Source organism: Camelus bactrianus, chromosome 10, assembly GCF_048773025.1.
Source record: "Camelus bactrianus isolate YW-2024 breed Bactrian camel chromosome 10, ASM4877302v1, whole genome shotgun sequence".
NCBI classification, from domain to species: Eukaryota; Metazoa; Chordata; class Mammalia; order Artiodactyla; family Camelidae; genus Camelus; species Camelus bactrianus.
In genome coordinates, this window is record NC_133548.1 from 48,722,092 (window position 1) to 48,746,932 (window position 24,841).

A 24,841-nucleotide genomic window follows, 5' to 3' on the forward strand; every position below is an offset into this window, starting at 1 on the left:
TTTAGGCAGCACAGTCCTCCTGTGGTTACTCCTGTGTCCTCAGGGACACCACACCCTTTTCCCTTCACTTCAGCCTGGTCTCCTAGGGAGCCCAGAGCACTCTGTCCCTGCAGGTTATATAATCTCCCTAGACCTGTTTGTCTACCAGAGACTAGGTTTAGGGTTTGTGTTTCTGGACTGTAGCCCTCAGTGGTGCTTAATTCAAAAGGGAAGAAACCCCAGGAGAAAACCTGATCCTCTCTGGGAGGGGCTAGTCTGGAAGGTACAGTATCTGAAGGCCTGGAGCCTTTTCTTGATTGGCTGCTAATTATGCCATTCCCTTGACTGCAGTTTTTTGTTTTTGTTTTTTAACGGTGGGGTTTTCTTAGCTCAATAAGAGAAATAAACGAGAAGGAAGCATGGAATCCTGTTCTTAGAATCCTAAAATATTAGGCCTGGGAAAAATCCCCCAGTGTGCTTTCCCCTCCCAGCATGCTTACTGAGCTGAAAATAAGCGGCAAATGCAGACTTAAAGGGGAGTAGAAATGATTGATTTTTATAAGAGAAAACTGGAGGAGGGTTCAGTAAAGGACAGGGGCAGTGCTCTCTCTTTGCTTTGGTAATACTGGGGATTCATGTGTTGATAGAATATTTATAAATCTCAGATTGTTTAGAACCAGCTGACAGGTGGAACTATTTTCTTCCCTAGATCATCTGTACCTCTATATAGAGATAGAACAGAGTCACATTTTGATGTCCTGAATGTCTTGATCATGAAATGAGCTCCACCTTAGAGGTTTTACTGGTCCCCACTCCTGTACTCTATATAATGCTTGTTATGTTATGTTGTTACGTTATGCTATGCTATACTATGCCATGTATGTTATATTACATTATGTTATATTATTCCTGAGTTCACTGGAAATTCCTTTTATCCTACACTCTGTCTTTTTCATGCCTCTCTGCAGGCTGTTCCAGGATTGTTTTATGGAGGCTGTTAGAATGGTAGACTATTCAAATGGGAAGAACTTTAAAGAGTGCTTGGCCTAGCTCTGCACATTACAGCCAAGGAGCACAGGCCCAGAGGAGCATTGAGTGACAAATGTCAGCCAGGGATTTAGAGGCAGAGCTTGGGTGTCATGCTTAGCATTCTTTCTGCAACAGGCACAATCTCCTTTGCCAGGTGATTTGGTTGAGATGAATTTTGGCACCATTCTGAAAAGCTCAACATCTTATCTCTTCTCACAACAAATCCCTCTTTCCTAGTTCCTTCCTCATCTCTCCTTTCTCCTTCCCAATTTTGACTCGGATCCAGGAGCCACAACAGGTGTTGGGTCTGCCTCTCAGCAAATCCTGACTCTTGGCTGGCACAGTCCTGGGGGGTGGAGCATGCCCTTGTGCCACCCGCTTGGCTACCAGATCAGTTTCAAGGTCTCTCTGGTAACCTCCAAGGAAAATTCTACAAAAACGTTCTTTCCTCCTTGGCTCATCTAGTGATTGGCCTGAGGAAAGTCTTCAAAAGTCTCCTCTGATCTCCCCAAAGAGCAGGGATATTTTATTGGAAACTTACCTCAAACTCCTTAAAGATTGTGGGGTTTTTTGCTAAGCTGGACACAGTATTAGCATACAATGGAGGCTAGTAAAACATGCCTGTTGTTGACAATAATGGTAATAAAACTCACCCAATTATCTGAAACCTTCCCAGACTCAGTCATTCCACTGGAGAGGGCAGGGCTGCTGTAGTGCTGAGTGTAATACCTTTTATGGGCTCAATAAATATTTGTAAGAAATATGCAAAATAGGTCTCATTTTAAGCTTAAATTAGATCCACATTTTGAATTCACACAGGTGTGGGCATGTCCAGTGAGGCAGGCATGAGGAGTCCACTGCTCAGATCTCCAACACGGAGAGCCTGCTGGTAGGAGTGTTGTTAGCTGACCACCTGGGGCTGCAGCACCTTCGGAATCTACTGCAGTGTTTACACCACTGTCCTGAGCTCCCTCCCCTTCTTCCTCTTAATGACTGAGCACTGCAGACATGCAGAGCCAAGCCATGCCTGCCCAACACGGGTCTCCTCCAACAGGCAGAGTCGTTCTGCGTCTCCCCATTAGCCTGGTTGAGACTTTCTCAGAGCTGTGTTGAAGTCTGAGGTTTTTCCTGCCCAAGCCTCCTTCTGTCTCCCTCTCCATTCACAGGTGTCAGACCTACATTGCTATCCGCAGCTCTCCCATCTACTCCCATTGCCCCTTCTCTTTATATTTCACCGGTGTTTTCCCCAATAAATCTCTTGCATTTCTTACTCCATCTTGGCATCTGCTTCCCAGAGGACCCAAACAGGCAGTTCTGCCAAGTGGACCCAACTCACCAAATCTATTTTTCATGAAGGCCTTAGGTGTCTCCTGGAAGGAACTCATCCTAAGGAAAGCAAGGGCAATCAGGTCCAGCAACGGAATCTTCAAAATCAAAGAGAAGTGAGTCAGAGTTCAGTCAATATTAGGTTTGTCACACAGATTGTTTCCTGGCCTCACTCCCCTCCATTGGCTCATGCTCAGTAATTTGTGGAAGGGGATGCGGATGAGGAGGAACCAGCAAAATATAGAAGAGCAGCTTTACTAAAAAATCCTTGAGTCCAAAGGGCAGAAAAAGTACCTACTGAAAGTTCGTGTGACAAAGTATAGCACAAGGGTGGGAGAAAAATATTCTCTCCTCTTCACAATCCATATAATGGATTCTGTGGACTGGGGACTCTACGAGGGTCAGTGTCATCTGGCATCTCAACAGCCCAGTGAGTGAGAATCACTCTTTGGGCCTCCCAGAATTTAAGGGGAGCATTTCTCAAGGAGCTGAGGTCCTTTATTAACAGGTGGAGGCAAGAGCTTGCAAAATGACATAACAACTTTGAATCACAGGCCATCTGAACTGAAAGGAACTACAGAGATCATCTAGTCTGCTGGTTCTCAAACTATGTTCCGATTAGAGCCTCAAGGGCAGCGGTGGAGGAGTTTTATAGATGAAATACAAATGTATGATAGTTTAAAGAAAGGAAAGATTAATTTGATGGAAGAAGGTTTTCAATAAAAGTAAGAGGATAAGCAGATGAATGAACTAGTCTAGGTCAAATGGTTAATAAGTGGAAGAGCTAAGACGAGAATCATGATTTCCCAGCCTCCTGTATGCCTTCCTAAGGGACTTCAGCTGTTATTTTAGTGATGTGGTGGCTATGAGCAAATTACTCAGAATGGAAAGAATTTGGGGGTCATGGTGTATATTTTTTCTCTATGTTCCTACTCTTGGGAGAAGGGCAGAGTGGATCTGCCTTTTGGATGCAACTTGGTGACTCTAAACAATTATGCTCTTTCTGGAGCCTGGTTTTCATTAGTTTTATATCCTCAGGCTCACAAGTCAGCCGGGGCAGAAATGTGGACAGAAAGGCCTAATGGAAGGAATATGTTTGCTTCTAATTTAGAGTAAGAACAACTGCACCCTGCAGATCAAAATCCATGGAAACTTCCACAGCCCTTCAGCAGTGTACAGAGCAGCATTTCTGAAAGAGTGCTAAGAGATACTTAATATGTTCTTGAGAAAGGGTTCCATATCAGTACTTTGGGGGAATATTCTATATTATATCCTTGTCTTGGAGATTCATGTTGCTCATAGAAGAGTCTGTGAAGAGCTCTGCAGAAGATGTCTATTTAACCTTAATCCAGGGTTTTGTGAACTTGCTTGTTGATGGCAACTTTTCTTCATGAAACATCTATTATCATCATACAGAGCACACTTGGGAAATGCTAAAGTGAAGACTACTGACTAGGAACAGATGAGGTCTGGGTTGTGGTCCTGGCTGTGCCATTAACTTGAGTTTTTCATCTTCTTTAGACTTTAGTTTCCCCAGCTGCAAAAGAGAGGATTGGACTCAATGATCTAGAGAGAGAAAAGGACTACCTTTTATTGTATACTTACTCTGTGCTAAGCATACCATCTGGGCCCTGCCCTTAGAGGAGTGCCATGCTTGGTTTAATCTGCTGTCATCACCCTGAAATTCTTAATAATTTTTTAACAAAGGCCTTGCATTTTCGTTTTGCACTGGGCCCCATAAATTATGTGGCAAATTATGTAGCTGGTCCTCTGTGTGTGTGTGTGTGTGTATATATATATATATATATAATATATGTATATATACATATATATTTGTATGAGAGAGGGATTATCTCTAATATCTCTAATCCAATCAATCTAATGAGAATGTATGTGTATTATTATTTGTGATAGACAGATATGGAAACTGAGAATGAATGGGGGTGAAAGAAATTGCTCAAGGTCACAGAGAGAGTGAATATCAGAGCCAGGATTCCAAGTGAGTCCACTGGACTCCAAAGATTTTGCTCTTCCCACTAGACCAGCTGCCGGTACAAACATTCTATAATTCTAAGATTCTTTTGTTCTTCCAGTTACTGCTAGATTGGTCTCACTGTTTAAGTAACAGAATAACTATATTGATACTGTTCAATATCTAAGTGAATACCTGGCTAAATGAATCAGTAAGCGGTGAGGTATATGTCAGTGAATGCATGGCTGGGTGATGGGAAATGAGTGGCTATCGAAGTCAGACAGACATGGGAGTCCAGCAAACCTGGTTCTGCCATTCATTAACCATGTGACCTGGGGTGACCTACTTGACTTCTCTAATTCCCAATTTGCCTCATAGGTATGTTGCAAGGATTAAATGAAAGTGCACTGCCTAAAACATGGTAATCCCTCAAAAGATTATTATCATTCTTTTATTAACCTGGCCAGCTAGATTTGCTGTTGTGATATCAGAGCTCCAACTATTGGAATACATTTGATTTATTCAGTAACAAGTGCAAAAACATTAGATTTCTTTATTTTTTTCTAAATCAAATTAAATAATAAGATTAAATTTTAATTTTTCTAATTCAAATCAGATTAAATTTAGCGTCACCCTCACCTACCAGATTGGTGGGACAGTCAATATTAAGACTTCTATGGGGATACAAAAACCTCAGGGCTTACCCAGTCCAGAAAACCTGTGGGACCATCTTCAGTCCATTTTAGTTGTAGCACATTGTCCAAACAGGTGTGTTGCAGTTAGGTCTATCTGGCCCAGTTGCTCAAGCGATCTACTCCTTCTGTTCTAAACCAGACTACCAAGAACTCCCATATGGCTTCCAAAGCCATGGCTTGGTGTTCATTCCCCAGGTGTCCTAGTAGTCACCACTGCCAGAGATACTGAGAGAGAGCCAAGTGCAGATCTTTCACCACCCATCCATCCTCTTGGCTTTATAGAACCCAACTCTGCTCTCCTTTAATCCTCAGAGCTTCTGCCTTCCAAACAATCCAGCTCTGTCCCCTTAAGAATGTAGATGTTGGAACCTAGTGAATAAAACAAAAAAGAAGCAGACTCAAAGATTTAGAAAACAAACTAGTGGTTACCATTGCGGAGAGGGAAGGGGGAGCAGGGCAATATTGGGGTAGGGGAAAAGAAACGGGTTATGTGATTGTATGAAATCATGTGTGGGACACTTTTGAAAATTGTAAAGCACTATAGAATTTAAAGAATCTTTCATTCCATTAAAAAAAAAAGAATACAACGTTTAAAAAAAGAATGTATATGTTGGAAACAGAAACCTCTAAATGGTCCACTGCCCCTTCCCCGTCCTCCAGAGAAAGCCTCTCAGCCTACAAAGGACTTACTGTCCTTCCAAAAAGGACACAGAGGACATTTTTCTTCAAGTCTTTCTACTAAGTCCACAGCAGAAAAAATATTAATTAATCAATCATTCATTCATTCATACCCAATATTCTCAAACCTTTTCATCTTCTGTGAAGACTCCCATAACTCCCTCTCTCCCTTGGCCACTATAGTTCACGTGTATCCTGAATGTCTTACTTTTACTGCAAACTGGAGAATTGGGGTGGGGAAGGGGAAGTGACAGGACTAGACAGATTATGTGGCAGACTCTCTCCATTTCTGGGTGTGAACTGTCACAGCCAGCTGTTTGGAATTCCACATTTCTGATCTTCTGAACCTCTTGGGAACAATGAGGAACAGGCTTTGGAAGCTTCGATTTATATGTAATGGCACAGAGTGCTTGGTGACGGTACTGGGATGGGCTAGGATACTGATGTTCATGGAATAGATAAAACAGAAGGAAGCATTAGACCATCAGTTTTTCCCCTAGTGCAGACAATTATGCTGGGTGTCTGCCAAGTCAAGGGCAAAATTAAAATTTTGCTCTAAAGCAGCATTAGAGCTATAGATGTGTAGCGCGGGGCCCTCTAGTGGCCAGTTCTTACTCAATGACCATAAGTTGCCATTTTCATCACCTCCAGTCTCTGTCAGTGCCTTGTCTTCTTCATTTTGGTTTTGCAAGAACCACTAACTGCCTCCACCTGTATTCTATCATCCCATTCCTCTGTCATTACTGACAACCTACTTTGGAACAGGCTCAGTGCTAGGGAACAGTTCTTGAGGGAGAGATTGATTCCCTTGGAAACCAACTGAGATGGAGAGTGGCATGCAGGTGTTTTAGAGCGTGCTCTTGGGAGATACATCAGTAAGGAATTGAGCACACAGGAGTGGGCAGAGGGAGAAGCTAACTCACAATGTGGTTACAGTGGGAACCTCAGCTAATCCTACTGGGAGTTCTGGAGCTGAGATGGCCCCTCAGAGTTGTCCCAAACTGATGTGATGGAACCAGACCTTTGTATCCCAGCATCAGTCTGTCATTGGTAATGAACTGCCCCCACTTCCTCCCAGGAGGGGCTATAGCCTTGGGTGAAATAGTTCCCTGTGGCCCAGAGCAACGCACAGTGAGGGCTGCAGCTGTGAGCTGCCAATAGCCCACATTCCCAGCAGGTGTGTCATATCTGGGCAAAGCATCACTGTATCCACTCCTGGGAGTTTGCAGTCACATTCAGGGGCTCCCTGAGCACTTTGTTTATGCCTCTCTTTTATCAGTTTCCCCTTAATGCTGGGAGCAAAGTCCAGAAATAGAAGTCAGGAGACATAGATTCTAGCACAGACTCCTGCCGCATGACCTTAAGTATGTCACCTAAATTATCCTGGCCTCTAGGCTAGCAAGAGAGTTCAATAATAGTCCTTTACCATTCATATTTTACGAAGTGTTCTCACATCCACTTTTAGTTGAATCCACCAGACCAGACTCTCTAAAGCAAATGAGATAAGGAGATGGAAATGTCTTGAAAGGTTGGAAGCACCATGCACATGTGAGAGATTATGTAGCACAATACTCATGGTAATGTTGATTCATTCCATTAATGTTTATCGAGCATACATTTTGTGCCCAGCTTTATCGTAGTTGATGAGGGCATAGAGATACATTGGACGTGGTCCCTGCCTACACCTTTGCAGTGTTTCTAACGGAGAAAAGATATGCCTGGAGAGTACAATGTGATAAAAATTATCAGAGATTTATAAGCAGGGCAGTAACATGAGTGGAAGAAGCCTTGACCTGTGCAGAGGAGGAGCATAGAGGAGTTCAAAGTAAAGCTTCTTTTATAGGCAGAAATACTGAAGTGGGTGAGCTAATCCTTGCCCCCATGAAAGCGGAGACTGGGGCTTTCTTGTTTGCTGCTGTATTCTTTTACCAAACACATTGCCTAATATATGGGTACTCAATCAGTATTTCTTGAATGAATAAATGAATGATAAACCAAGATCAGAACTGTAAGCTTGTAGCTGTCCCACAGAGATCTTTTGAGATCTGTTTATAATCTCATCCTCTCTCCAGCTGAGGGAGATGCACCAAATATTCACATTATAGATCTTTTCTTGAGATTTGACCCGTCTAATCTCCCAGCAGATTCTGTGGCTGATCTCTGTGTTCCTCTTGTCCCGTGTTGAGTCAGTGCTGTAGGGACTCAGGGACCTCACCAAAGAGCTGTCCCAATTGGCTTATTATTCCCATCAGCATTGTGATAAAGCCCTCTCTTCTCTGAGGCATCTTGGTTGGGGTAGGAGGAGCTGGGCGAGATGTGACTCCTCTACTTCATCCATGAAGGGGAGCAGAGGCCAGCCACAGAATCACTGGGAAATTAGGGGGGTTTAGTCTCGAAAAAGGATCTAATGTGACTCTCAAAGGGACCAGCTATCGTGTGAAAAACATGGACTTTGAACTCAGGCAGGTCTTTGTTAAAATCTAGACAGCTCCATGTACTAATTAAATGAATGTTAAGCTATTTCCCCTCTGAGCTTCTGTTACCTTATCTACAAAGTGAGATTAAAAAAATAATTACCTCAAGAGCTTCTGAAAAGGTAAAATAAGGTAACATGCAAATTCCCAGCACAGTGCCTGGCAGAGATTGGTTGCTCATCAAGTATTAGTTCTTCTCTTTTTCTTTCCTGTTCACTAATTTCCTTCTCTCCTGCTCCCAGAGCTCATTCTCTGTCACAGCTTAACCACTTTCCACAGAGAGGTTCTCTGATTTCATCCAGGAAGATCATGTTCCTGGTTTCTTAGCGACACCTGAAAGAGGATTCTTTTTCCTACACAAGGCTGGCTGAAAGCCTTGCTTTTCTATTTCCCCTTTGCCTAAACAAATATGTTGGCTATTACCACTCCAGTGAGAGGAGAGACCAGACTCACCAGTGCCAGAAAAAAAAAAAAAAAAAAAAAGCAAAAGTCACACTCCCAGGACAGGCTTAGTTATACCCACAAGGCTCCCCGGCCCCCCCAAAAAACATGTTGAGTCAGAGTGACAGCACTGCTTCCTTCTTGGCAGGGCTGTACATTTTTTGATCATGACCCGTCCTGGGGAAGGTGAAAAGGGTAGGGTGAAGACCACCTGCTATCCACAAAATCCACTTTCTTCCTTATAATCATGGTTTATCTGAGACCTGACTGCCCAGATTGGGACTTCACTTGCCAGCCCCCTTTGCAGCCAGTGTTGACCACATTACTGAGCTGTTGTCAATGGGTGTGAGCAGATGGGATGTAAACAGCTTTTGCTTTACTTGCGTTTGAGTAAATCTCTGGCCCTGGAATTCTGTTCTGTCTCTCTCTTAACTAACTAGAAGTACTTCAATCAGAGTGAACTTAGAAGCTACATGTTGAAGGTGGCAGTCATTATCCCAGGTCCGTGAGTAGAGCAGAGCCATTCACCTACTTGGAATGTTGCCTTGGACCATACTATACTGGACCTTCTAATCAAATCCTACCTCAAATCCCCAGGAAACATCCGTGATATGTCCCTTGACTATCATGTTCAATATTTGTTCCCCACATTTTCTGGTATTTAACTATACTGTTTCCTACTTGGTTCTATTTGGTGTTATATTGTTTTGTTCTTTATTTAGCATATGCTTCTTGTCTCTTAAGTTGGGAGATCCCAAGATGTGACACTCTGCTTCTGCTCCCATTTCCCCAATAGCACAGCTGTTGTGGATGCTGACGGAGCCCCCATGTTGTCCTCCTTCCCCAGCTGCTGTGAGTGTTGGGTGCCATCAGCTCAGAGCTGCCTCCTTGTCCAGAGTTTTGGCCTCAGCCAAATATGAGCACCCCTGGGATGTTAAGGGTCCCCTCTAGCAGCCAGCAGTCAATGATGACTGACATGGGGGAGAAAAGGATAGCCTCAAAAGGCGGGGCTGATTCTGTGATGAAAATTGAGCTTCAGAACCTTCCTAAGGAATCAGGCTTTTGCAAATCACCAACCAAGACAACTGCTCTAGCCTGCAGTAGCCCACAGGCGCCACTCTTCTCCAGATACCTGCTCTCAGCTGATGGGAACCTCCTGGCACCCCTTCTCTCATCCCCTCTCCCCACCAGGGTGGCCCACAACCAATGACTGACTGATATGGGGCATAAGAGGCTGGTCCCCTTGCCTCAAGGGGCTGTAATTCTGTTATGCTGTTTTTGCCCCACTTTCCTGGGATCAAGCCACAGCTAGATGTGACCTAACATAACACATACCTTGTTTATCGTGTTCCTTTTCCTCTCTACTCACTCTCTCTCTGGCAAGTTTCCTCTGAAAAGTGCTCCCTCAGTAAATGCATATCTCAGGCTTTGCTTCTAAGAAAACAGACTTCAGTCTACTGGTGTCAGTACTCTGCCATCATCTTCCCAAATCATTTTCCCAGTCATCTCAAATCCATGCTTTGTGCTGGGTATGCCTTGGCGCTAAAATTAGGCTGAGGGTGCACAAGGGGCTATATGAAGAATAAGTGGCTCCAAAGCAATCTACAGATTTAATATGATCCCTATCAAACTACCCAGGACATTTTTTTTTCACAGAACTAGAGCAAATAATCCTAAAATTTATATAGAATCACAGAAGCCCCAGAATTGCCAAAGCAGTACTGAAGAAAAAGAATGAGGCTGGAGGAATAACCCTCTTAGACTTCAGACAATACTACAGAGCTACAGTAATCAAAACAGCATGTCACAAAAAACAAACATATGGATCAATGGAACAGAAAAGAGCCCAGAAATAAACCAACACACCTACAGTAAATTAATCTTTGATGAAGGAAGCAAGAATGTACAGTGGAGAAAAGACAGTCTCTTCAGCAAGTGGTGTTGGGAAAGCTGGACAGCTGCATGTAAATCAATGAAGTTAGAATACTCCCTCACACCAGACACAAAAATAAATTCAAATGGCTTAAAGACTTAAACATAGGACAAGACACAATAAATCTCCCAGAAAAAAACATAGGCAAAACATTCTCTGACATAAATCTTAGCAATGATCTCCTAGGGCAGTCTACCCAGGCAATAGAAATAAAAGCAAAAACAAACAAATGTGATGTAATTAAACTTGTAAGCTTTTGCACAGCAAAGGAAATTATAAACAAAACAAAAAGATAACCTACAGAATGGGAGAAAATATTTGCAAACAATGTGACTGACAAGAGCTTAATTTTCAGAATATACGAACAGCTTATACAACTCAATAACAAAAAAGCAAACAACCTAATCAAGAAATGGGCAGAAGACCTAAACAAACATTTCTCCAATGAAGACATACAGATGGCCAATAGACACATGAAAATGCTCAGTATCACTAATTATCAGAGAAATGCAAATCAAAAGTACAATGAGGGATCACCTCACACCAGTCAGAATGCCCATCATTACAAAGTCCACAAAGGATAAATGCTGGAGAAGGTGTGGAGAAAAAGGAACCTTCCTACAGTGTGGTGAGAATGTAGTTTGTTGCAGTCACTATGAAAAACAGTATGGAGATTCCTTAAAAAACTAGAAATAGACTTACCAAATGATCCAGCTATCCCACTCCTGGGCATATATCCAGAGAGAACCATAATTCAAAAAGATACATACACCCCAATGTTCATAGCTATTTACAGTAGCCAAGACATAGAAGCAACCTAAATGTCCATCAACAGATGACTGGATAAAGAAGCTGTGGTTTATGTATATGCTGGAACACTACTCAGCCATGAAGAAGGGTAAAATAATGCCATTTGCAGCAACATGAATGAACCTGGAGATGGTCATTCTAAGTGAAGCCAGAAAGAGAAAGAAAAATACCATATGGTATCACTTATATGTGGAATCTAAAAAATGAGACAAGTGAACTTATTTACAAAATGGAAACAGACTCACAGACATATAAAACAAACGTACAGTTACCAGTGGGGAAAAGGTGGGGTGGAGGGATAAAATGGGAATTTGAGATTTGTAGATACTAACTACTATCCAAAAAATAGATAAACAACAAGGTCCTACTGTGTAGCACCGAGAACTATATTAAATACCTTGTAATAGCCTATAATGAAAAGAATATGAAAAGGAATATATATATGAATATATATATCTATATATATCTATATCTGAATCACTGTGCTATACACCAGAAGTTAACACAACATTATAAACCAGCTATACATCAATAAAAAAATAAATAGGCTCTACTGAAGTAGTTGAAAGGAATACCTACTAAATAGGGATGTTATGCAAGTTTTCAAAGCTAAATGAGTTAATGTGTGTAAAATGCTTAGGCTACTGCCTGATTTGTAGTGTCTTAAGTATTTTAAGTGGTCTTAAGTATTAGGGCAGGGATTTATTTGATCTTTTTCATTTGCTTATGCATTCTAAGTGTGCCTAGATGAGTCCGTGGCACGTAGTAGGCACTCAATAAATCTGAGTGATTATTGAAGTTTTGCTTTGAAGACTCAAGGTGACATGCTGGGATCTGGCCAGCAGAGGGCAGAACTGGTGCAGCCAAAAGAGCCTAACTGTTGAAGGAGGTAGTGGGATAGAGCTGCCAGGAGGGCCATCGTACATCATGCATCGTAAAATATTAGAATGTTTAAATTGTACCTTAAAATCCTAGATTTTTATTTAGTTCAATCTTGAGTGTACATGAGGTATACTGAGCCCCTGCTTTGTAAATTTAAACAAGCAAGCAGTTCCAGGCATTGGATCCCTGGTATCTGTATCTTCTCTTTTGAGCTTGTGATGAACCCATACTCCTCTCAATAAATCCCCTTTTGTGCTTATGCTAATAATACACATTCGATTTCTGTAACTTGCAAGAGAAAGAATTTGTATTACTTTATTATCAAGCCCTGTGAGTATAAGAACTGTGTGCAAGGGAGTCTCCCCCATAGGTTTCCCACTGCAGGCCCTTTAGGCTGCCTCCTGCTCTGCCTACCAGCCAACTTGCTCTCTTCAGGAGGATGGTCTTACCACATTTCTGCCTCCAAGCTTCGTCTTATTCCTTCATTCACTCTGCCTGCTTAGATCTGTATTATCTTTCAAAGCCCAGTTCAAATTCTACCTTCCTCTGACTCTTCTAGATCTACTCAATCCTATTTCTCAAAATCCTGGTAGCATCCATCACCTGACATTTATTCTTAGACTTGATGGCATTCCGTATTTTATTTGGGCGTCTGGTCTGGGTGGTCTGACTTCCAAGTCTGTTGTCTACCCATATGTCACATCTTCTTAAGCAGATCTCCACCTTCTCCCTCAAGGAGACATGAGGAAAGGCTTGAGCATATGTGGGGCTTAGCACATTCACAAGGAATCAACACAACTAACTGCTCACAGGAGCCAATGCTCTGTGATCTTCCATTCAAGAAACACACAGGCATTTATTTTTATTTTTCAAAGTGGAAGTAGCTTTTCCCACCTTATTATACAAGAAATACATTCATAGTCAAACAAATCAAATATTACATAAATTTTTAAAGTAGAAAGGGAAAATCACCCATAATCCTTCTCTTCAGAGATAAGTGCTATCGTAATATTCTTTCAGAGTTTTTGCTAAACACAAATATGTATGTTTTAATGGGGCTTTCTAGAGACCCCATGGAGATTCCTTACAAATAGAAATCAAACAGAACAGTGGGAGGTTCCAGCCTGGGATTTGTAGCTTGTAAAGTATTTACCTGCCACATTTCACGTATTCAGCTGAACCGCATGAAAGTACTGTTATTCAGCTGTTTTTGACCTACAAGTTTTGTATGGTTCAGATCAATGTATGTGAAGCCTAGAATGTCAGATCTGGTAGAGTCCTCAGAGACTTTCAATTGTTTCAACTTTCTAACTATTTCACAGTGCCAAAGAGGGAAAAGAGGCAGAGAGAGAAATGTCTAGCCAGTTTATTATACACCACACTCATGGTAGAATCAGGGCTGGTTCTCTCTCCAATGAATCAGGTACCTGCCTTTTCATGTTGTTTCTTTTAATATAGCAATCTTCTATGTGTGATCTATGTGTGATAATAATCTTCTAGATGCAGATTTCAACTTGGTATCAAAAGTTCTCACAGAATTCAATCAAAATGTTGAAGGCTGCCTTAGAGGTAGTGAAGTCCCCATGCTTGGAGTGTGGCTGGGAAGGGCACTGGGACATGGCTGGAGGGGCACAGGAACCTCGGAGCTAATGAGGCTTAACAATCAGGGCCCTGTACTCACGTGGCTCTTTCTTAAGGTCTTAGGAGGGGCCCTAACAATGTATTAACATGGTAATATATTTTTGTAATATTTACAAAATTAAGTTATTTTTAAATTCTCTTTTTTTTTTCAGGAGGACCCCCCAGAATTGTATATGTTTCAGGTCTAGATCCATTCCTGGGTGGCACAGACTTTTGAAAAGCACTAGGCAAGGAGCCCAGAGTTACTGGGTGCCAGTCATGGGACTGCTCTGGCCCAAATTGACAGAATGGCACTTGCTCTGCTTCCCTCTTGGGAGTAAAATCACAAATATTAAATGGGTAGGAAAACATCAAATGTGGGCAAATATAAATAAATAACATTACTCAGATTTCCTGTCTGTGATATGGGACAATCACTGCTGCTGCTCATGTTTGTTGAAGGTCACAAATCAAAAAATGTGTCCTCAGGGCATCTTCCTATTTCATTTCCCTCTAATACAACTTCCTCTTCTCCTTCCTCCAGCTCCAAGCCCCCAGTACTCTGGCCACTAAACTACTGATTGGTCATCATATGTTGCTACTTCTATATATTTGTTCATAGGGCTCCCACTGTCTATGAAGTCTATTTTTGCTGGAAAAAAATCCTTATCTACAAGGCCCAGGTCTCCTAGACCCTCTTCACCTACCCCAATAATGACCTCTCTCAGCAGTTTCTTGTTGATCTTACAGATAAGGACACTGAGGCCTGACATGGTCCATAGCTGAGTTCTGGAGGCCCCAGAAGATAATCCTCAGGTGTCTTAATCTGCCATCTCAAGCCTCCTAGCATCAGATCATGGACACACGGTTCTTGATGTACACATGATAGGGGTCACTGCGCTTGTCCACTTTGCGGGAGCGGGTGTATCCCAGGATGAGGCTGCCCACAGTGGCAGCAAATAGGAACATGACAAAGAGAATGTACATGTAGGAGTTGTCATCACGGCCAGGTAGGCTGGCGCGCCGCTCCTCAGTCAGGTTGTCTGGACTCAGCCGGCAGAGCAAGTTGCTGTGAAGAGTGGTATTTAGAGCCTTCAGCACAGCATGCAGACTCTTGTACCAGGTCTCAGTACCATTGGTGGTCTCCATAGCAACAGGGATTGAGGTGGGACAAGAATCCAAGGAAACTCTGGTAGTGACAGAAAAGAGAGAGGATGGCTGTTATCTGCAGTGGAATGACCTCCCCACTCCTTTAGACTCCAGCTAAAACCCCAACATCACAGTTTATTCTAACTACTTGTTTACTTGTCTATCTTCTCTACTAGACTGCAAGCCCAAGGAAGGCAGGGACTATGTCTGTTTTACTCACTGCTATCTGTGAGCACTTATGACAGCACTCAATAGGTGCTCAGTAAATACTTATGGAATAAAGTCCTCCTTGACCATTGTAACCATGTTGATCTATCCTTTCTGTGGATTCTGTAAGTCACTGAGCTTTAGGCTGGAAGGACCTTAGGGATTATTTAATCTAATTTCTTCCATTTTACACACAGGGAAACTGAGGCCCAGAAAGAATAGGTGGCTTGTCTGTGATCATAGAGAATACTGGAGGTAGAGCTGAGATACAGCCTTGCTCACTGATGGCCAGCTGAGGGCTCCTTTGGCCTTTACGCTCGTTCTCAGGAGGACTGTGTGGCATCATTAGGAGACACTCCTCGGAACCCTCCCTCAGCACAGTTCTCTTTTGTACTCCACAAACACCATGTAGAAGATGTTTGGGGATGGCTTAGATTTCCCCCTACCTGGGGCCAGAGGCTGAATCATTTGACCTCTAAAGCATCCTATGTCCCACTCTAGGTATTCCTAAGCTATTGAGGGGAAATTGTGATGGAAAGGAGGTAGCTGGGGAAGCAGAGCGAGGCCAGTAACCGCCGCAGGTACTGGGCCTGAGGGCAGTGGAGTGAAAGGAGCACTCAGTCTGGTTTGGGATTTTACCTGCCCCAGAGAGAGAAGACACTAGCACCTCAGCTGTCCTGCCTTCCAAAACAACGTCACTGTGTACGTGGCATATAATAGGTGATGACAGATGTTCCTTTTCCTTCCTCTCAGAGATCCTTAGTCTACAATGTAGAAGAATAGCTGAAGACAGCCTTGCATCCTAGTCTCTGGAAAAACATATGTCATTCCTTTTAAACAAGGCTCCACACTCACTTCCTTCAGGAAGCCTTCGTGTGCTCCCACCATACTCCACAAGCTTTATCATCGCAGCCTTCCCTTTGCCCCAGTGGTTACATAGAAGGCAACGTGTGGCTGTCCTCTTGCTATTGATAAAGGTTATCAGCAGACCACACGCTCGTGGTTAACAAGACTGTGACTACCCTCGTTCTCCCTCCCTCAGTGGTCTCCAGTAAAGATGGCCACTTTGGACTTCTCCATAAGCCAAGCACTCCGAGTTCACTGACTGGTTCCAAAGCCCTCCTTTATCTAGATAGAGCTGTCAACAAACCAAAGTTAACACATTTGACTATTAATTATAAGATCTCTTCCCCAGAAGAGATGACAGTTAGTTATGGCCACAACAAATATCATGAACAACTCTATGAATGCAGGTGTTGGGAGGAAGAATCTAAATAATACAGCATTAACCCAGGACTGGCTCACATTTTATGCAAGGCCCTTGGGGCCCCCTGCCATCTAGTACTTGGGCAACCTTGTCTAGATGGAGGAGGGGAAGAGTTGAGTTAAGATCCAGGAGGCATAAGTTCTTATCTACTGTCCCACTTGTCAGGCAAGAAAGCTGTGCCTTCCTCTTTCCTCATATGGGCCAATGGAAAGCAAGAGCAGCACAATGAAATTAATGGCTCAATGAATCATCTGGCCAGTCATCATTTATGGAGGCCCACTTTTGGGCAATCTCATCCTGGGGGTTCCAGGAAGCCAGTCCCTGTACTCAGGGGGCACATTGCCAGCTCTTAAATAATGTAGGAGACAATCCAGGAGTTACTGGGGCTTAAAGGAAGAAGGGCTCGGAGAGTGTTCACAGTGATGAAAGAATTTGAGTTGGACCTGGAAGGGTGTTTTGGAAGTAGAGAAGGCAAGGGAAGGAAACAGATGAGCAAAGGCCTGACAACAAGAAAGCACATAAAATGTTTTGAAGAATGGAAAGTAGCATAAAGAGGGTGAGATGTGTGGAAGGATAAGTTAGGATGTGGGATGGAGAGACTGGCCCAAACCAGATTATGGAGGGCTGTAAGTGCCAGGTGGCAGAGTTGGAACTTTATCCTGTAGCTGGGGAAGAACCACGGGATGATATTTTAAAAGGGGATAGTTTTCTGACATTTTAAATGATCAGATCTGTGCTTGGAAAGGACACCCTGGCTGGTGTGTGAAGTGGGCAGGAATTGAGGCAGGGGGCCCAGTGATAAGGGTCTTGAAATAGCTTAGGTTCAAGTTGCTGAGTCCTGCGCTGGGGGATGACAAGTTGGGGTGGGACAGTTGGGGGATGTGAGAGGCATTTGGGGGGGGGATGTGAGAGGCATTTTTGGGAGGGAATGGCTAATGCAATGGTTGCAGGAGGAAGGGGCCTCACACAGTTTTACAGGTGGACAACAGACAGGTGGCATAAGTGCTGGAAGAGCTCACTCTGAGGAAATAGATTTCTTGCCCTGTTTGTACTTCAGTTTCCTTCATCTATCAAAAAAAGATTCTCACCAGCAATTGTTCAATGGGTATTGAGTTTCAGATGAAAAGATCTAGAGATTTGTTGCATGACAATGTAAATATGGTTAACACTATTGAGGTGTACCATTGAAAATGGTTAGGATGATAAATTTTTTTTAAACATATTACAATTTTTAAAAATTAAAAAAAAAAAGATTATTATCCCTGCTCTGCCTCCCTCCAGGCTTACCTGAGCATATACTTTTATTACAGTGAAGAGGATTTTAAAAATATATTTTAATAAAAAACATGGTTTCCATTAAAATGATGATCTATTTTTCATTTTTGAGAAGTAAATACCCATACACAGTTAAAAAAAAATTGCAGCTGTACATACAATGAAAATGAAGTCTCTCTGTTCCCAGTGGCCCAGGTCTCTTTCACAGGTCACTGTTATCAGTTTTCTTAAATATCCTTGCAAGGGGGTTTGAATTGATGGGCAGAGGGAGGGCCACCTCAGCCTGAAAGACTCACCAAACAGCAGACAAATTCAGTGGCTCCTAGTCGGCTTCAGGAATCTCCCTGTGGGTGCCCTAAGGCTCCTCAGCCCCTCAGCTTCTTCAGGATGTCCCTGGACACATCTAGGGTCTCAGTATTGTCTTTGGGAGCTAGGAAGGCCCAGAAGGGCCAGAAAAGGAAGGAACCAGACACACAGAAAAAACTTCAGAACAAGGGTGGATCGCCCAAGGCCAAGCTGGAGGGTTGTGCAATAGCCCTGCTGAGGGTTCTGACCTCCGCCTGCTTCCCCTCCCCACCCTGCAACAGCTGGATCAGGCTAGCCTAGGGGTGCAGTTAGAGGAACTGTGCCGCAGCCAAGGGACATCTGACTGTAGTCCCCGACTCCAGGCCCACAGTGTCTCCACTGGGTGACTTCATGAGAAACCTCAATTCAACACATGGACTGCTGCTCAGGGGCCAGCTAACAGTGCAGACTAAAGTGTCCCCTTCCCCCAGGGTACTGCCAGCTTAGCAGGAGCATCTAAAGGCTGAAAGGGCCAGAGACCCAAGGAAATGATGCGAGTGGCAGAATGGCAATCAGCACTGGGGTTGATATTTTATGTAGGAACAAATGATGTTACCAATCAACCTATTTGGATAGACTGGGTATAAACATAGGCATGGCATCAACACTACCTGTAGCATAACTTTGTTGTGAAAATTAAAGGAGAAAATTATGCAGTGACTAGCACTAGACTCTTCACAGATGTGGTGGTGGTTTTATTTGTGTACAGCAGAGGTTGGCAGGGCCTTCAGAATCCTTTTAGTCTAACCTCCCTCATTTAAAAAAATTAAAAAGAATTTTTTTATTGTCAATACATATAATTTTGATTATTTATAGCTGTGCTAAAAGTGCTAAAAGCATAAACATTTTTATAAGATGGATATACACCAAGTTTTTTTTTTGAATATACATGTATTCATTTTCATATTCTTAACCTCCTTCACTTTATAGTGAAAGAAATGAAAACCAAAGAGCTGTCTGGGTTCAGCTGCTACTTGTATGACTTTGAGCATGTGACTTCCTTTTTCTGAGTCCCAGCTTCTGTCTGCATCTGTAAAATGAAGGGGTTTTACTATGTAATCTTATAAGGTCCTGATCAGCTCCAGCACCCCATAAAGATACAAATCTCAAAACCATACTGTGAGATTGTGGGAGATTGGACAGGCTGGTCAGAGAGGCATTTGGGAGGCTCTCTAGAGCCCCAAAACACAAGATAGAGAAGGCTGCAGACCTTTTCCTTACAGGTTAGGGTGCTTCGGAGTCCTAGGACTGCATTACATTTAATACTCCAGCCTAGATAAACTGAAGGCCAAACCTGTTGATTTGTTCATTTTTCCTCTTTACAGCTCACCTGCGAGGGTGATCCAGCCTGGGAGAGATAGTCTGTGCAGAAAGTGGGGTAGGGGGACGGTGCGGGCTCTGAGGTGGGGTTCAGTGAGGGAAGTAAAGTTTCACAAAACCGTTCATTCCTCAGACCCTCCTTCCAGCGCCTCTCTGGATAGTCCTGGATACTTGTGGTTCTGGTGGGAGGAGTAAAGAAGCCATAGTTGCATATCTTTAGGAGATGGGTTGGGATGGGAGGAGGGCCCTAGTGCCAGGGCATCCTGTTGGGTCAGGAGAGGCAGAGCTGATAAAGGGACAGCTTGGTTCTTAATGACCTGACTCTGGGTCCCAGGACAGGGATTAGTAGTTGGCAACATTGGGAATTTTGTTCCTCTTTCTGAGCTCCTTGGCTTCTCTCTTCAAGGTAGTCATGGATTGTGAAGCTCTTTGGATGGGAAAGACAGAGCTCCTGCCCTGCAGAGTCCTTGACTTGAAACAGGAGATAACCAGTTAGGAAGGAAGGTGAACAGTGATTGATGTTAAAGATCATTTAGAATCTAGATTGTAGGCCAACCCCTCCATTTTGTAGATGAGGAAACTGAAGGTCGGAGAGGGGAAGTGACAAGTCCAAAATGACATGGCTAGTAAATGGCAGAGTTCAGATGAGAACCCGTCTTTGGGGTGCTTTTTGGGTGCTCCTTCCACTACAGGTGGCAACATGCCCTAGCATCTGAGCAGCATAGCACACCAAACACAGACTCCTCGTGTCCTGGGACACAGTCTCCTCTAACTCCATGTGCCCGATGATACTGAGCTACAGGCTATTCTGCTTTCTCCTGAACTGCAGATTCTTGCCAATCTTAAACGAGGATCCAGTAAGGGGAGAAATTGGTAACTTTTGGAGTTTTCCTTCCTTTGTAGTCTTGTCTCCCGTGGCTCCTTCTGCTCCTGACCTACTCCTGCTCCCCCATACAAACCAGGTGCCCTCTCTTCCTCCACACCCTGATACTACTCTTTCCTGCACATTAACATGTTCTCCCTAAATGTTTTTAACTTGAGCTCACCCAGCCTCTAACCTGGGGGTGGAGGTGTAAAGCTGTGACCTGAAGGATGAATGGGATATCTTAGTGAAGTTTTCTTTCAGGTCTCTCTACCATTGGTTCTTTTGGTTTCTCTATTGCTCTGTTTCAGCTACTCTTTCAGAATGAGTGTTTTAAGTGCCTGGAAATGTGGTAGAGAGACAAGGGGGAAAAGGTCATAAAACAGGCAGGGGATCCAAAGACAACTCCTGCAGCTTCACAATTTTGCCACTGGTCTGTCTGGTGGTATCTCCACCATGGACTGGACAGCCCATGGGGTGGGAGAGGAGCTGAAACAATGAACCTTAACATATAGTTGGAAGGAGACACAGGAATAAAATCTGAGCTGGAAGAAATCTTAATAATCATGTTGGTGGTGCAACCCTCTCATTCAACCAGTGGGAAAATAGAGTTGTTAAGTGGGAAAATAGAGTTGTTAAAGAATTAAAGAAGAAATCACTTGCTTAAGGTCTCACAGCCTAGGAGGGGTGAAGCTGGGACCAGAAACAGGTATCCTGTCCACAGATATTTCTATAAGTTTCCCATTACCTGTAGGACAGTCTAACCTCCTCTGAGTATCATTCAGACTCCTTTGGATGTGACCGTGCCTCTAGCCCCATCTCATCACAGCTTTTCCCAGTGCATGTGCCCGACGATACTGAGCTACAGACTATTCTCCAGACATTCCTTGCACTTGCACACCTATCACCTTTGCTCATGCTGTTTTCTTAGGCAGGAATGCCCTTCCACTTTTTATCTGCCTGGTGAACTCCTACTCATCCTTCAGTACCCAGCTCCAATGTCACCTCTGTAGACTGTCTCCTGAGACAGTTCCCTCCTCACTCCCTAGACAGTTAGCCTCTCCCTCTTGTCTGTTCCTAAAGTGCTTTGCATAACACCTTATTAGACCACTATGCTGTACTGAAATTGTATCTCTGTGTGTATCTATGTAAACATCAATAGATACAGATATATATGCTTAACTGCACTAGGAGGTATGAGGGCAGGGAGCTGTGCTTCATACATTTCTTTATAGCAGACACTCAAGAATAGATGGATCAATGCCTCTTCATACATACACATTCATGAAAACAGCTTACAGTACTTAAAAATCAACTTCAAGAGCAGGCCAAAGCATTCCATTTGGTCTGGAGAAAGGGAGGCTCAAAGAAAACACATCATCTTGGTCAGGTGGGAAAGTGAGTCGGGGAGAAGGAATTCTAAGCTGCCTTTGGAAGTCCAGATGTTCCCTGCACCTGAACCCCTGTCAATCCAAAGGGCAAACATTCTTGGCCCCAAAACACCAGCGGTGGCTTTGCAATCCTTTTCCCTGTGTACCTGCCCAGGGTGTGGCCATACACACCCACTGCTGCATACACACAGTCCAACTCCCAGTCTCCCAGCCTACCTTGCCTTTCAAGTGTGCCTTTCATGGTTCGAATCTTGGCTGTATGCATGGCTATGTGGCCTTGAGCACTGCATTTATTTCCTCTGAAACTCATCTATGAGATTGGGGTAATTACCCTTGCCCTGCTTGCCTCACATGGGACCTCAGGGAGACAATGGAGGAAAGGTGTTTTAGAAATTGCAAAGTATTATATAAACATAAGAAATAATTATTGGGCAGCCTGGTCACCTTGTTTCCTTTTCTGTTTCCCTATCTCCTCCCCCTGCTCCCTAGTATTACCAAGAACAGCCATCCCTATGTCCCCTCTCTCCACCCTTGGTTCTCCTACCCTCAGAAGAGGTTCAGGAGGTTCTTTATTACTCTTCTTGATTCTCAGGCACTTACCTCCTTCAGAAGCATTCCTTGTTTCTCATCCTCTCTGATCAGCCCTGTAGTCTCTTTCCATTTAGTCCTATCGGTGATGGAGAACACACCAGAGTTGGAGTCAATAGACCTGCCCCTACTTTGCAGACCAAGTGTCTTGGTTAAGTCTTAAGTCATTTCTTCACTCTGGGCCTCACTCCCGCATCAGTAAGCTGGGGTTTCTTGTCTTGCCTTCCTCTTAGTAGGTATTTTGAACATCCACCCATTCAATTGATGGATAGAAATGTCTGGAGAAGTATGGAGTAAGTGAAGGAGGAAGAAGGATTTTGGTTATCATCTCAAGGAGTCAAGGAAATCTGAAAGCAGTTTCCTTGCTTCCAGCATGGATCTCCTCCCTCCATTTGGAGCTGAAAATGTGGCTGGAGGCCAGGAGATAATGAGGAGTTTACATATTTACAATGCACTTTTGTAGCTGAAGTGGAGACAGCCCTGGGCTAGAAGTGAGGAGAATTAATTTCTACTTCTGTCTAGTCCCCGGTGTGATCCTGGGCCAGCCATCTTCCCCTGAGCCTCAGTTTCCCCACATGTCAACTGGTGAGAAGTCGGGAGGAGGGATAGGAGAAGATACTCTTCATGGGCCCTCACACAAGGGCCGGAATTCATGTACTTTCTAGACAAGGGTCCAACCCTCCTTTCCCCACATACCATAAGGAGTACCCAGGCAATAGGGCCAGGGGCCCATTTTACAGGTGGTGACCTAGGAAAAGAGCGCACAAGGTATAGAGCAGCTGGGTAACTAGCACAGATTTTAACAACCTGTAAGCTAGAACCCAGGTCTCCTGACTTCCTGCCTAGATCTACATCATTTGCACTAGAAGATGTTTTTGGGAGCCTCCAGCCTTTTCCTGGGACTGCGGCGCATAAGGCGAGGGGCACAATGGAGTAGCGAATGGGCAAGTCAACTAGCAGAGCAAGCGGCTCCCACCAAGCAAGAAAACACGCTGGGTGCTGGAGTGTCATTTCCGCCTGTGCGCTTGTGGCGGAGCCGCAGGTGTTCGTATGTATATCTGAGGATGTGGAAGGAGCTTTTAGTGCCGCTGTCCCGGGGCCTGCGAGTGCAGACGCAAGCCCCACGGTTTCTGGGCCGGGCATGCCAGGAGTTGAGCCCCGCACTCCCACGTGCGCCTGGGATCCCTGTGGCTCGACTCGAGGGAGGATCAGTTCCTTGTCTGAGCCGCCCCCCACGCCAAAGGAGTAGGGAAGATTCCTCATTTATACCCCCCCACGTCAGCTTAACCTTTCCGACCTGGGAGTGCACCTTACCTGCCTCGCGGCGAGGCTCCGAGGGGCGCCGTCTGCTAGTTGGACACCGCGCCCTGGGCTCGTGGGTGCGCTGCACTGAGCCGCAAGGAGCTCCGCCAGCCTCTCTGCGCTCTGACCCGCGCTCCGCCGCCTTTCCCCTTCCCCAGGGTGTCCCTCCCCCGGCCCCGCCCGGCCCCGCCCGGCCCCTAACCCACCCACTTCTCCTCCCGGAGCTGGCTTCGGGAGCCTCCGCCCAGCTGCTTGGCCCCACTCCGCTGTGGGCTCTGACCCTTCCGTCCCTTGCAGCGCCTGCTTCCTGGACCTGAGACCGAATGCTTCTTGATTCGCTTCAGCTTGCCCAGTCTGAGACCGTGCTCAGAAGGCGAGGCTGAGTGTCGGGTGCTGGTGGAATCAAGCTTTGCCCCTATGTGGTCGTGTGGTGGTGGGCAAGTCACTGCTCCTCACTGGTCCTTGGCTTCCTGGCTGTAAAATGGGTACAGTTCCTGCACGCCTTCTTCACAGGATGAATGCGGGTTGGATGCGATCTTAGAATCCAAAATATTAAAGCTGGGTGGTTACTGGACAAATCATCTGATTCTAACACAAATCCTCTTTTCCAGAGAGGATGCAGTTTCCGGAAGGGGCCCAGTTTTGGGGAAGGGGGCTTACCCAGGTTCACCAAGGATGTCACTGGCAGAGCTCAGACTCAGAATCCGCTAGGGCACTCTCTCCCCTTAACCTCGGGCAATGTCTCCTCCCTCCAAGTCTCAACAGTCCCTCACATGCCCAGACAACTGGTCATACCTCACTGCTCCCTGTCCCAGGATACTCTGCTTTCTGGCTGCCCAGGTCCTCATTCAAGCTCTTGCTTCCTTGCTGGTGACACTGCAGGTTCCAGAGAAGAGAAGCAACCAGGGACAGCTGAGAAATGAGGGCCAGGAAGCCATGGGCAGGGGAGTGGACAATGGCAGGGAATAACCTTTCAGAGACTGTGGGTAGTCCTTATCAGAGCCCTTTCTGCCAGCCTGTGGCCTTGGGATAGTTAATAATAGGCTAAGCTCTGGCTCCCTTGTAAACAAAGATCTGTTCTAGGACATCTGAGGAATACTCCCTCAATCACAGACTCTCAGATTATATCTATGAAGTGCTATCATTTAAAAAAGACCTATAACATGGAAGGGATGTTGTAAAAATTGCTGATCTTCATCAAAACACGTTACTTCTGTGTGACTTCGGTACTTACACATTTTGACCCAGCTACTCCTTTTTCTCAGTCTGAATATCACCTCTCAGGGAAGTCATCCT

The 24,841-nt window shown here is 44.5% G+C and overlaps 1 protein-coding gene across 3 annotated transcripts; it reads right to left on the minus strand.

The window, feature by feature from the left end:
- Window positions 1–13,025: 13,025 nt before the first annotated feature.
- KCNE3 (potassium voltage-gated channel subfamily E regulatory subunit 3) lies at window positions 13,026–23,703 on the minus strand. Of its 3 annotated transcripts, XM_010973129.3 has the most exons (4): window positions 23,558–23,703; window positions 22,256–22,322; window positions 18,034–18,167; window positions 13,026–15,028 (listed from the first exon to the last, which is right to left on the minus strand). In XM_010973129.3, the coding sequence occupies exon 4, from the start codon at window positions 14,986–14,988 to the stop codon at window positions 14,689–14,691; it is 300 nt and encodes a 99-aa protein (XP_010971431.1). In that variant the 5' UTR covers window positions 14,989–15,028; window positions 18,034–18,167; window positions 22,256–22,322; window positions 23,558–23,703; the 3' UTR covers window positions 13,026–14,688. The 3 variants fall into 3 exon arrangements, with proteins under 3 accessions (XP_010971431.1, XP_010971432.1, XP_010971433.1); XM_010973130.3 differs by lacking the exon at window positions 18,034–18,167; XM_010973131.3 differs by lacking the exons at window positions 18,034–18,167; window positions 22,256–22,322 and having other exon boundaries at window positions 23,558–23,700.
- Between the last annotated feature and the right edge of the window lie 1,138 nt (window positions 23,704–24,841).